The sequence below is a fragment of the Mesoplodon mirus genome (genome assembly GCF_964341445.2).
Source record: "Mesoplodon mirus genome assembly, chromosome: 7".
NCBI classification, from domain to species: domain Eukaryota; kingdom Metazoa; phylum Chordata; class Mammalia; order Artiodactyla; family Ziphiidae; genus Mesoplodon; species Mesoplodon mirus.
Window position 1 is genome coordinate 116,941,148 of NC_138983.1, and position 12,648 is coordinate 116,953,795.

Here is a 12,648-nt window from a genome sequence, read left to right on the forward strand (position 1 = left end):
CTCCATGGCATGTGGGAATCTTCCCAGACCAGGGCTTGAGCCTGTGTCACCTGCATTGGCAGGCGGATTCTTAACCACTATGCCACCCAGGAGGTTCCATTTGCTCTGTTCTTTAGTCTCGTATAGCATTTGTAGTTATTTAAGTAATTAAATAAACTGGAATTCTTTGGAATCACAAGATATTAGGTCTGTTAGGAATCTGTAGAATTCATGCAGCTCAGCCTTTTTGCTTTACCAAAAAGACAACTGCAACTTCTCATGAGAAAGGTTAAGCAGCAGTTAGAAAGGTTAAGGACAGTTAGAAATTTGTAGATTAGCATTATACTTTTGTTAACAGTGCTCTTTGATTTTTCCCCTGTTGATGTAATGTTTAAATATAATTGAGTTGTGGGAGGAAATCGTATTGATTTGATACGTATTGCTAAGTTTTTTATAGTTGATGTTGCCAATTTCATATTCTTTAATTTGTCCACTTAGTGAAGTTATTTATTGAACACCTACTATGTGCCAAGCATAAGGGATAGAGGGTGAACAAGATATAGTTCCTATTCTTGAGTAGCACACATTTTAGAGAACTCGCAGCAAATACTTATTGAATTAACTGAATTAACGTCAAGGGAAAACAGTTTTTTGGGCTTTTTGTTTGTTTTCCTGTTCTAGAGGAATATTATAGGTGGCCAAAGAGCAGGGATGTGTGGGATAAGTAAGAAGTAGAATGTTGGTAATTTAGTGATTTAAAGTTACTGTGTAAGCAAAATAGGATAGCTTACCCAGCTAGCCTAAATGTTTTCAATCTCGCCACTTTAGGAAGTAGGGCCTAATAAATATTAAGAGCCAGTTTATTATGAGAGTAGTCTGAAAAAGGATGATGATAATATTCTAATTAGGATATTATTAGAGTACTATGTCTATATATTTTCTTTTAGCCTCTTAATGGATTTGAATAATTTTCAAATTATTTATACTTTTTTTAGGTTACAGATTGCAACTCAATTAATATCAAAATATCCTTCAAGTTTACCTAACTGTGAGTTGTCACCATTACTAATGATACTACACCAGCTTCTACCTCAACAGCGACGTGGGGAACGCACACCATATGTGTTACGATGCCTTATGGAAGTTGCATTGTGTCAAGGCAAGAAACCAAACCTAGAAAGCTCTCAAAAGTCAGATTTATTGAAACTCTGGATTAAAATTTGGTCTATTACTTTTCGTGGTATAAGTTCTGAACAAATACAAGCTGAAAACTTTGGCTTACTTGGAGCCATAATTCAAGGCAGTTTAGTTGAGGTTGACAGAGAATTCTGGAAGTTATTTACTGGGTCAGCCTGCAGACCTTCATGGTAAGTTGACTATGGATTGTATTCTGTTCTGCAGCATATATATTTATATATATTTTTCCCCCCTGATTTTTGTAATTTCTAACTTCAGTTAAAGATATGTTAAATTCTGTTTCAGATGCTTTTGTTGTTTGTCCGGGAAGTCTTAATAAATAAATAAGTGTAATTTAGTTTCAAATGTGAAGAGATTACTAAGGCCAGTTTTAAAGAATTAAGTGTTTATATTTCTTTTATTTGTAATTGACAATTATTTTTTGCTCAATCTTCATAAACTTTATTTTTTTTAGTACTGCATACTGTTACAATAAGACATAGTTCTTAATCAAGAATTTTCTCAAATGTAGTCAGACTTTTTAGAATTTTTTTGTGTTTATTTAGTCCATAGAAGTTTACTATATATCTACAGCATGCCAGGCACTGCCCTAAGCATTGGAGGCACAGTGGTAAATAAGATAGACAAGGTCTCTGTCCCTGAAAGAGCTTACTTTTTTTTAAATTGAAGTATAGTTGATTTACAATGTTGTGTTAGTTTCTGGTGTACAGCAAAGTGATTCAGTTTTATATATATGTGTGTGTGTCTGTGTATATATACACACACACACACACATATATATTCTTTTTCATATTCTTTTGCATTATGGTTTATTACAGGATATTGATTACAGTTCCCTGTGCTATACAATAGGACCTTGTTGTTTATTTTACATATAATAGGTTTTTTTTAACATCTTTATTGGAGTATAATTGCTTTACAATGGTTTGTTAGTCTCTGCTTTATAACAAAGTGAATCAGCTATACATATACATATATCCCCATATCTCCTCCCTGTTGCATCTCCCCCCCACCCTCCCTATCCACCCCTCCAGGTGGTCACAAAGCACAGAGCTGACCTCTGTGTGCTATGTGGCTGTTTCCCACTAGCTATCTATTTTACATTGGGTAGTATACATAAGTCCATGCCTCTTTCTCACTTCGTCCCAGCTTACCCTTCCCATTCTCTGTGTCCTCAAGTCCATTCTCTATGTCTGTGGCTCTTTCCCACTAGCTATCTATTTTACATTGGGTAGTATATATAAGTCCATGCCTCTTTCTCACTTCGTCCCAGCTTACCCTTCCCATTCTCTGTGTCCTCAAGTCCATTCTCTATGTCTGTGTCTTTATTCCTGTCCTGCGCCTAGGTTCTTCATAACCTTTTTTTTTTTAAGATTCCATATATATGTGTTAGCATATGGTATTTGTTTTTCTCTTTCTGACTTACTTCTCTCTGTATGACAGATTCTAGGTCCATCCACCTCACTACAAATAATTCAGTTTGTTTCTTTTTATGACTGAGTAATATTCCATTGTATATATGTGCCACATCTTCTTTATCCATTCATCTGTGAATGGACATTTAGGTTGCTTCCATGTCCTGGCTATTGTAAATAGAGCTGCAATGAACATTGTGGTACATGACTGTTTTTGAATTACATATAATAGTTTGTATCTGCTAATCCCAAACTCCTAATTTATCCCTCCCCCACCTCCTTTCCCCTTTGGTAACCATAAGTTTGTTTTCTATGCAAAGAGCTTACTTTTAATATTAATTGTCCTTTGTTTTGCTGTAGTCCTGCAGTATGCTGTTTGACTTTGGCACTGACCATCTGTGTAGTTCCAGAAACAGTAAAAACAGGAATGGAGAAGAATATATATGATGTAAACAGAAATTTTTCTTTAAAGGAATTGATAATGAAATGGCTCTTATTCCGTCAGTTAGAGGATGACTTTGAAGACAGTACAGAGCTGCCTCCAATTCTTAACAGGTAATTTGAGTTCAGTTAGCATGCTGCTGGCTTTTGTTTTGTTTTGTAAGGGGCCCTCCATTTCTTGTTTGATATTAGATGGCTTTATTTTACAGTGATCATACAGGGTTTCCCAGAATTAGTCCTAGAGGTTAAACAGTCCCTTTGTTTTTATAGTGTTCTGTATCTTTGTGCCTGGATCTTTGTCCAAGTTCTTTTACTTTGTTTTCTCTCTCTGCCTAGACAGTGAAATTAAGGGGGATGTGCATGAAGAATATGTGTATAGTTCTTTGAGCACTTACATGTTTCTTTGTGATCGTCTGTAAATAGGTCCATCTGAACATATATCCAACTCATGTATATCCTGGAATCCTAATGAGAGTGTCTTCTAGGCGAAATATTTTAATGAGGGGAAGAAATGAGAAAAAGCCAAAATGGGACTTAAGCACTAGGATGTGAGCAGCTTGCCCACTTAACCTTTCCACAGTCAGTAAATGGAACTGAGTGATTGGAGGACAGACCTCTGAATCCTAGTGATTTTACTTTAATGCCTTTTTAAAAAAAAATTTTTATTTTTAAATTTTTTTTATTTTTTGGCTGTGTTGGGTCTTTGTTGCTGCATGTGGGCTTTCTCAAGTTGCAGCGAGCAGGGGCTGCTCTTTGTTGTGGTGCACGGGCTTCTCATTGTGGTGGCTTCTCATTGTGGAGCACAGGCTCTAGGCACATGGGCTTCAGTAGTTGTAGCATGCGGACCCTAGAGTGTGCAGGCTTCAGTAGTTGCGGCGCATGGGCTCTAGGGCATGTGGGCTTCAGTAGTTGTGGCGTGTGGGCTCAGTAGTTGTGGCTCGTGGGCTCTAGAGCGCAGGCTCAGTAGTTGCGGCACACGAGCTTAGTTGCTCTGCAGCACGTGGGATCTTCCCGGACCAGGGTTTGAACCCATGTCCCCTGCATTGGCAGGCGGATTCTTAACCACTATACCACCAGGGAAGTCCTACTTTTATTTCATAATTGTTTATGCTCTTTAAAAATTCAGTATGAGCCTGCTTCTAGGAAGTGTTGAAAATGATAGTAACATAAAATGTATGCTCCTTAAGACCTGTTTTCAGATGTAAAGAAATTCAGTAGAGATGAAAGTAGTTTTAATTTTGGATCCAAATTTTAGAGGTCAATATTTATAGCTAAACCTGGGTGTTTAAGAATGCTTTAAATGGCTGTTGGTCTTCTAAGTAAAGATTTTTATTTTACTTTATAGTAATTTTCCTCATCTTGCCTTGGAGAAAATTCTTGTGAGTCTCACTATGAAAAACTGTAAAGCTGCAATGAATTTTTTCCAAAGTGTGCCAGAATGGTATGTTATCTAATAGAGTTCTGTGTTATTTTAAGATACAGCTTTAATTAACAAAGATAATAATGTTAGCAGAGTAGTAGCTACATCTTAAAAATTATGAACTGAATTGGTCAATTAAAAAAATCATAACTGTTAGCAAGGGAAAAGTTTCTTTTAATTCAATAATTATACTTTGTGTCCTATAGTTTATATTTATGATGGAATATTAAGAACATAAACATCATGTGAAAATGAGTTCTTTAAAGATGTGACCCATTTTTATATGTCAAATAAAATCTGACTGTTCGCTAAAAACTAATGATAATTGAGGATAAGGGAAACAAGAATAAATCTAAAAACCTCATTTTAGTTGATTGACTCAAGAGGCTTATGTTTATCACTGTGACTGAAAATGATTCACTGGCATGAAGATTCCTACTCTTCCTCCAGAGGGCATAAGATGAAAAAAGATCTACATTTTGGAGAAATCAAAGGGAACTTTTCAGATAATGTTATTCTTAGTGTTTATATCTGTTATTAATTTTTTTAATACTTTCTGAATTTGCCTTTGAGACTGTAACTTTTATTTTTTTGTTTGTTTATTAGTAAAATTTGCTACTGAATAATGAAATTCTATACAAGTAATTATCAAAATCCAAAGAAGAGAAGCATTTAAAAGAATGATTCACTAATTGTATAAGCAGTCTTTGAATAATATAGATGCTGTTAATGTTTTTATTTGTAATAGATTGCTGCTATATGAAGGTGAAATAATAGATAATTTGATTTTACAAATTAAAAATCTTATTTCTTTGAAGTGAGCAACACCAAAAAGATACAGAAGAACCTTCATTCTCAGAAGTTGAAGAACTATTTCTTCAGACAACTTTTGACAAGATGAATTTTTTAACCATTGTGAAAGAACATACTACAGAAAAGCACCAATCCAGTGTAGGCTTTTCTGTCCACCAAAATCTCAAGCAATCACTGGATCGCTATCTTCTGGGATTATCAGAACAGCTTCTACATAATTACTCATCTGAGGTGAGATTTTCAAAACAAACTAAAGCCTATATTTGATTCTACTTTGGTAGACTGTTAGGAAGCCTAATTTTAAAAGCAAAGTAGTAGCACATGGCTACATATAGGGAAAATTTAGCATGAAAAAAAGGAAAACTGAAGAAAAACAATTTGACTATTTTCTTTTACCAGGAATTCTCATAGACATTAAAGAAGTAGAATTCTTTGTGTGAGTTGCTGAGTAGTAATAAAGGTTTTGAGCATAGTGCTTGATGAAAAAGAACCTCAATACAGAGGAGGGAAATATTACAATAACAGAAAAGGACATGATATAAACTGATCTAATAGATTTTGGTTGAACTTGAAGAGGGAGAAGTCATTAATAAATGAACTAGCAGTCACCCATATTTTAGAGGTCCTTTAGTAATGGCTCACATATCATTTCCTTTGTCCTCTTTTTTTTTTTTTTTTTTTTTTTTTTTTGCGGTATGCGGACCTCTCACTGTTGTGGCCTCTCCCATTGCGGAGCACAGGCTCCGGACGCGCAGGCTCAGCGGCCATGGCTCACGGGCCCAGCCGCTCCGCGGCATGTGGGATCTTCCCGGACCGGGGCACGAACCTGTGTCCCCTGCATCGGCAGGCGGACTCTCAACCACTGCGCCACCAGGGAAGCCCCCTTTGTCCTCTTAAAATCACAAATTCTCTTTGTGTGTGCTGTTCTCTTGCCAACACTCCTGTGTCTTTCTACCCATTTCTATGTGTTCAGATAATCCATATGTCAAAATCCTCGCTAAAGCCTTTCTTAGATAATCTCAGCCATACATCTTTTAATTTTAATAGTAATTAATATTTCTATTTTTAAATGACACTTAGCATCTTCTTTGTACCATATACACAAATATCTCTCAAACTATGCTAGAAGGTCATTAAAGGGCATATATAATTTTTATTAATCTTTGTATCTTCTGCAGTGCTTAGTTATATGATAAATGATAAAATATTTGTTGACTAAAATAAAACCTACAAGCTACTCAAAGGAGATGATTCAGTAGCCATAATTAATGATACAAAGAGCCAGAGAAGAGACAGTGTGCCTATTTGCTCTATCTTGCCCCTAATTACTGACTTACTTCTGGATTATAGTTGTAACCATTTTCATTACAAAGTAATGAGATCTTCTGTGTTTTCCCCTAAAATGACATTTCATACGATATAGGAACAGAAAAATCTGAAAATTTTCTTTTTCTGTGTAATCTTTGCACATTGTTACATAGTTCTATAAGATTGGTTAAGCAGTGTCTACTGGCAAAAATGCCTTGTGCTAGTCTGTGGGTTCTAAAAAGCTGAATAAATCAAGGTTCTTATCTCTTAGGAGCTCAAAATGTCATTTTAATGTCTCTTACTATGAATCTAACTTCTACTCATGTTCTAACAGTTACAGACATTTATTTGCCTATCAGTTTTTTTTCTTTCTTTCCTCCTTACCTCATATTTAAGGGCTTGTGTGTGCAGTACATTAAGCCACTTTAAGAAGAGATACATTACTTCGCCATTAGGACATACTACTTCTGTTTTTCCTGAGAACCCTGGTTATCACAACTCTGCAGGGATCCCTCAGATGGTTTTAGAGATGATCTGAATTATGCCACTATTAATTCAATTAACTGAACTTTTGTTTTTTAATATGTACATAAAATTTGCTCTTACAAAAGATAATAGTACTCGAAATGATTTACAAAATATAAAAATTTTTTATTTGGGTTTTACTTTAAGACTTCAAATTCAGAAACGCTTGTCCGGTGTTCAAGTCTTTTGGTGGGCGTTCTCGGCTGCTATTGTTATGTGGGTGTAATAGCTGAAAAGGAAGCATACGAATCAGAATTATTCCAGAAAGCCAAGGTAGGAAGATTTATGTCAATATTGTTTTGGATTAATTTGAATGAAATATATTACTGGGAAAACTGATATATTTGTTTGGAAAACAAATTTTTATGTAGGTTAGCTCTTTCTTTTTCACTTATGCAGTCTGAGAAGAAATGATATTGTATCTCCTTCCTTAAATTTGAAATTATTTTAAGCCAACTATAAATACAGTAATTGAAATTATATCACATTAAAATTTAATCTCATTAACAAAAGTACTGGTGTTTATCTGTACTTTAAAAATTTTTTCCTGGATCAGTTATCCTAAAGAATTCTTAACCAAGAGTGTTAATCCAGTAGGCTCTAACCATGAAACTGACTTTTATCTCTGGATGCTATTCTGTCAGTTGTGTGATTTGTAAGGATAACAGGGTATAAGATTTGTGGTTTTTAAAAATTTGTTCATTTTTAATTATATTTTATAACCAAGTATAACTTCTTAAAACGATTACCTCTTAAGTAAAACAAAAAAGCAATCAGCTATGATTTTAACTGAAATTTGGATTTTTCCTTCTTTTTTTTAATAGTCTCTAATGCAGTATGCAGGAGAAAGTATCACTTTGTTTAAAAATAAGACAAATGAAGAATCGAGAATTGTTTCACTGAGAAATATGATGCATCTATATACACGTTGCTTACATAACTGTACCAAGGTAAGATGTTCTTCCTACTTGACCCCATAGCCTACCTAGGAGGATGGTAACTGGTTGGTGGTGTTACTGTTTTTTGGGTCCATTCATAAGTGGATACACTGATTTTAAATTAAATTGGTAAATTAAGGTAGTATCCAGAGGAAAAAAGCAACAGGTAATATGAGTTTCCCATGAAACTAACTGCACAAAACTAACCTTCTCAGGAAAGTTTCTGAGATTATTTTACCCCTTTAATATACAACTAACTGGTGACTCTTTTATTGCCAGTGTATTTTCATTTATTTAATAAAAACTTGTTGACTACTAAGTATGTGATGTGCATACCAGTACACGAGGGCTAGTGGGCACTGCAAAGATAAACAGTTCTAGCACATACATTACTCTCTTTTGCCAAGGTAGTGTTACATAACATTTGGTAGAAAGGGTGCTACTGTGTGTAATCTTTGTTTTGATTTGGAGCAGGCCTGAGGGGTAGCTGAGCCAGACCAGAGTATTGATAATAACTAGAAACACTTTTTAAAGCTAATGTTAAGTACATGGCCATATATCAATATTATCAGCATGTATTTTGGGTTTTTTAATGTGTTTTGGTATAAGTGGGGAAGGAGAGAGTGGGTGAATAAACTCTAAGCTATGATTATTGCTTGCTTATGTTTAGGGGCAATAGCTGGTATTTTACTTTAATGTTGTTTATGCTCAATGAAAGATATTTGCTATAGTTATTATTACTTTAAGAAAAGAGGTTTGTATTTTTGAAGCAATTCATATCTTGCTCCTAATAGTAAACTCTTTATCCATGCTTATTCTGATAATTTCCAGTGTAAAAGAAAATCTGCGTTTCATTCATGATAGAGAAAATATTATCTGCAAAGAATAATTGTTTTTATTTCTTTGTTTGCTTGGTGTTTTGTTTGTCTTAATTACAGCACAGTCCAAATAAGATTGCATCTGGCTTCTTCCTACGATTATTAACATCAAAGCTAATGAATGATATTACAGATATTTGTACAAGTTTAGTAAGTATGCTTCCTATTTTACTACCATATTTCATTGATTCTAAGATGCTTTTTATAACTTTGAAATCTCTCTTGAAAAGGGATGCATCTCACAGAATATGGTATGTTATGTTTTTAAAATGTGGAAATTAAATAAAGTTATTTCGTTTGCAGGGGGGAATGTATTTGATTGCTTCTTAATATCAATACCTAGCATAGTGCTTGGATGTTAATTTCTCAATAAATAATAATAGACCAAGTGATTGGGAACTAATCATCCGGACTCAGTACCTTTTTCTGTATGACATTGTACCAAAATTCAAAATAATTCTCTATTCTTAAAAATAAAAACAAAAACCTTGCCAGACAAGCAACATATTCTCATCGTGATATTTATTTTTCTTTTTCCATATAAATGGGCTTACATACTTTTTTGTCTGGAACAGTGCCTGGCACATAGTAGATATTCAAATATTTAATGAGTGAAAAAATATTCTGTAACTTGAGTGTTTTCATTTAATAATAAATCTTGGTCATTTTTCCATGTTGCTACTACATAGGGCTATACCTGTGTATACTTTTTTTTTTTTGGCAGTACCATGGTATTTCATTATATATGGGAATAGTATATATGTATTTTAACCCAACTAAATTAAAATTTTAAATGATTTTTTTTTTTACAAAGAGTTCTGCAGTAAATATCTTATACTTTCTTCTCCTTCTGTTTGTGCTTATGAAGGATGTAGGATAAATTCTAGAAATGAAATTGCTTGTTCAAAAGGAATGTAAATTTTACTTTTTGATGAATAATGTCATTGTCCTCCAAAACAGTCTTACCATTTTATAATTTTACCTACACCCTCATCAATTTGGGGTAGTATGAAACTTTTTAATATACGAAATCATTTGTAAAGATTGTGTATTATTCTTCTGTGTAGACAATACAGTTTATATATCTGTTTTCCTGTTGCAAGACATTTAATAGAAATAGTACTGCCGGGTTTCATACACTTGAATCTTGAATTGTTTGATTAGGTCAGTTTTAACGATAGCATGCTTCTGAAAGAAGCCAACTTGGAACGTCTTTCTTTCTCTTATTTGAAGGTATCCTTTATCAGAAAGCCATTTGACTTTAGAGAAGTAGAATCAGTGGGAGATGGTACTGATGAAAATCTAATGGAGATGGAGGATCAGTCATCCATGAGTCTATTTAATGATTACCCTGCTAGTAGTGTTAATGATGCAGATGAATCTGGAGAGAGCCAAATTACTATTGGTAAATATATGTTTACTGCATGGGATTTTTTTTTAACCTCTTTACATTGATTTGGTATTATGAAAGGCCTCATAGATACTAATTTTATGCTCATTTTATTTCCTTTTTGTACAGTCTGTTGGGATTGTTCACCTCTATACACTTTAGAATTCCCTGATTTTTCATGGAATTTATTAGTTTCCTATTTTATTCTTCATGGGGGAATTTAAAATAATTATTAAATAAATAAAAACATATAATAGGTTATTTGGAAAATAGCAGGACAGTGCAGAAGCACCCATAATGCTATCGTTGTTAACCTTTTTCTGTTATTCTACATAGACCCTTTCAAAATATAATCAGCATCAACATTCAAATGCCTTTTTATACCTTGTCTCTTTTCTTTTAACATTAACTGTAAGCATTTTTTTCATTTAGGTACTTGTGCTATTGATAATCATACTTTTTAATGGCTCTATAATATCCCAATTAACATACATACCATCATTTACTAGACCACTTTTTTTTTAACTTATTTATTTTTTGGCTGGGTCGGGTCGTAGTTGCAGCACACGGGATCTTTGTTGCGGCATACGGGATCTTTCATTCATTGTGGTGTGAGCTCTTTGTTGCAGTGCGTGGGCTTCTCTAGTTATGCACGAGCTCCAGAGCATGTGGGCTCTGTAGTTTTTTTTGTTTGTTTGTTTGTTTTTTTTGCGGTACGCAGGCCTCTCACTGTTGTGGCCTCTCCCGTTGCGGAGCACAGGCTCTGGACCCGTAGGCTCAGCGGCCATGGCTCACGGGCCAAGCCGCTCTGCGGCATGTGGGATCTTCCCGGACTGGGGCACGAACCCGTGTCCCCTGCATCTGCAGGCGGACTCTCAACCACTGCGCCACCAGGGAAGCCCCGGCTCTGTAGTTTTGACGCGTGGGCTCCAGCGCATGTGGGCTCTGTAGTTTGCGGCACATGGGCTCTCTAGTTGAGGTGTGTGGACTTAGTTGCCCCATGGCATGGGTTATCTTAGTTCCCTGACCAGGGATCGAACTGGCTTCCCCTGAATTGGAAGGTGGATTCTTAACCACTGGACCACTTTTTTATTGTCAGAAATTTAGATTCCTTTCTAACAGTATTGCAGTGAATATTTGTCTATATAGATTTTTCCATAGATTATTTATTGATGACAGAATCCTAGGGTAACCTTTTATGAAGAATTTTGAAGCTTTTAGTGTGTAATCAATTTCATCATAATTTTGCTTTCCATATATTTTTATCTCTTTTTTGTTGTTGTTCAAGGGGAAGATATTTGTGTTAATGTTCAATGTATGTATTTGTTGTACACCTCTCTTAGTCTTAATAAGCGCTTTTTATTTATAGGTGCCATGAATCCTTTAGCTGAAGAACATCTGTCAAAGCAAGATCTACTTTTTTTAGACATGCTCAAGTTCTTGTGTATGTGTGTAACCACTGCTCAGACCAATACTGTGTCATTTAGAGCAGCTGATATTCGAAGGAAATTGTTAATGTTAATTAATTCTAGCATGCTAGACCTTACCAAATCTCTTCATCTACACATGGTGAGTTCAGTGAAATGAAGAAGTGCTTCAGTTGTGTCTGATGTTGCTAGCTAAATGTAATGGACTGACATATTAGAATCATATAGTACCTTTGAAGACTTGAAATTGCTTCCTTGAGAAATGAATCTGAGACTAGTTATAAAATACACTTTTCTTCTAATATACTGTGAAAAAAATTTAAGTGGATACTGAAACATTAAAACTTGGATGGACTTTGGATAGATTTATTCTCTTTGGGTGTAATTATTATTATTTTAAACTAGGCCAAGAGCCACAGACTCTGAATGTAAAAATAATACTCACATAACATTGTTGTTGAAGTCTGAATCTTGCCTTGACCTTGGTTTATATGCTTTAAAATTTTTAAATGTAATTTCAAAGTGACTATAAAGTTAAAATACTACAAAGCTCCCATATTTCCTTCATAAGCCTCTGTAGTTAACATTTTACCACATTTGACTTATCATTCTCTCTCTTTGCACACTACACACACACAAACACACACAAGCACACACTTTTTTTCTGAACCATTTCGAGATTAAATATTCAGACGTGATACCCCTTTACTTCAGTGCGTATTTCCTAAAAACAATGATACTCTCCTATATAACCATAGTATAATCATCAGGAAATTAACATTGTATCATTGCATTTAGTTGTCAGGTCTGTTCAGTTTTTTTCAGTGTGGAACAGTTCCTTTGTCTTTCCTTATCTTTCACAACCTTCATATTTTTGAATAGTACAGCCACTTGCTGTATGGAATCCGTCACTTTGA

At 34.6% G+C, this 12,648-nt stretch overlaps 1 protein-coding gene across 2 annotated transcripts in view; it reads left to right on the forward strand.

The window, feature by feature from the left end:
• The window catches only part of ATM (ATM serine/threonine kinase), a 141,566-nt gene that overhangs the window by 28,394 nt on the left and 100,524 nt on the right, over nt 1-12,648 (forward strand). For both annotated transcript variants that reach the window (XM_082629283.1, XM_082629284.1), the window contains exons 11-19: nt 975-1,346; nt 2,952-3,146; nt 4,378-4,473; nt 5,271-5,496; nt 7,246-7,371; nt 7,923-8,048; nt 8,975-9,064; nt 10,148-10,319; nt 11,674-11,873. In XM_082629283.1, coding sequence (XP_082485409.1) covers nt 975-1,346; nt 2,952-3,146; nt 4,378-4,473; nt 5,271-5,496; nt 7,246-7,371; nt 7,923-8,048; nt 8,975-9,064; nt 10,148-10,319; nt 11,674-11,873 — 1,603 coding nt within the window. The remainder of the gene's footprint in view (nt 1-974; nt 1,347-2,951; nt 3,147-4,377; nt 4,474-5,270; nt 5,497-7,245; nt 7,372-7,922; nt 8,049-8,974; nt 9,065-10,147; nt 10,320-11,673; nt 11,874-12,648) is intronic.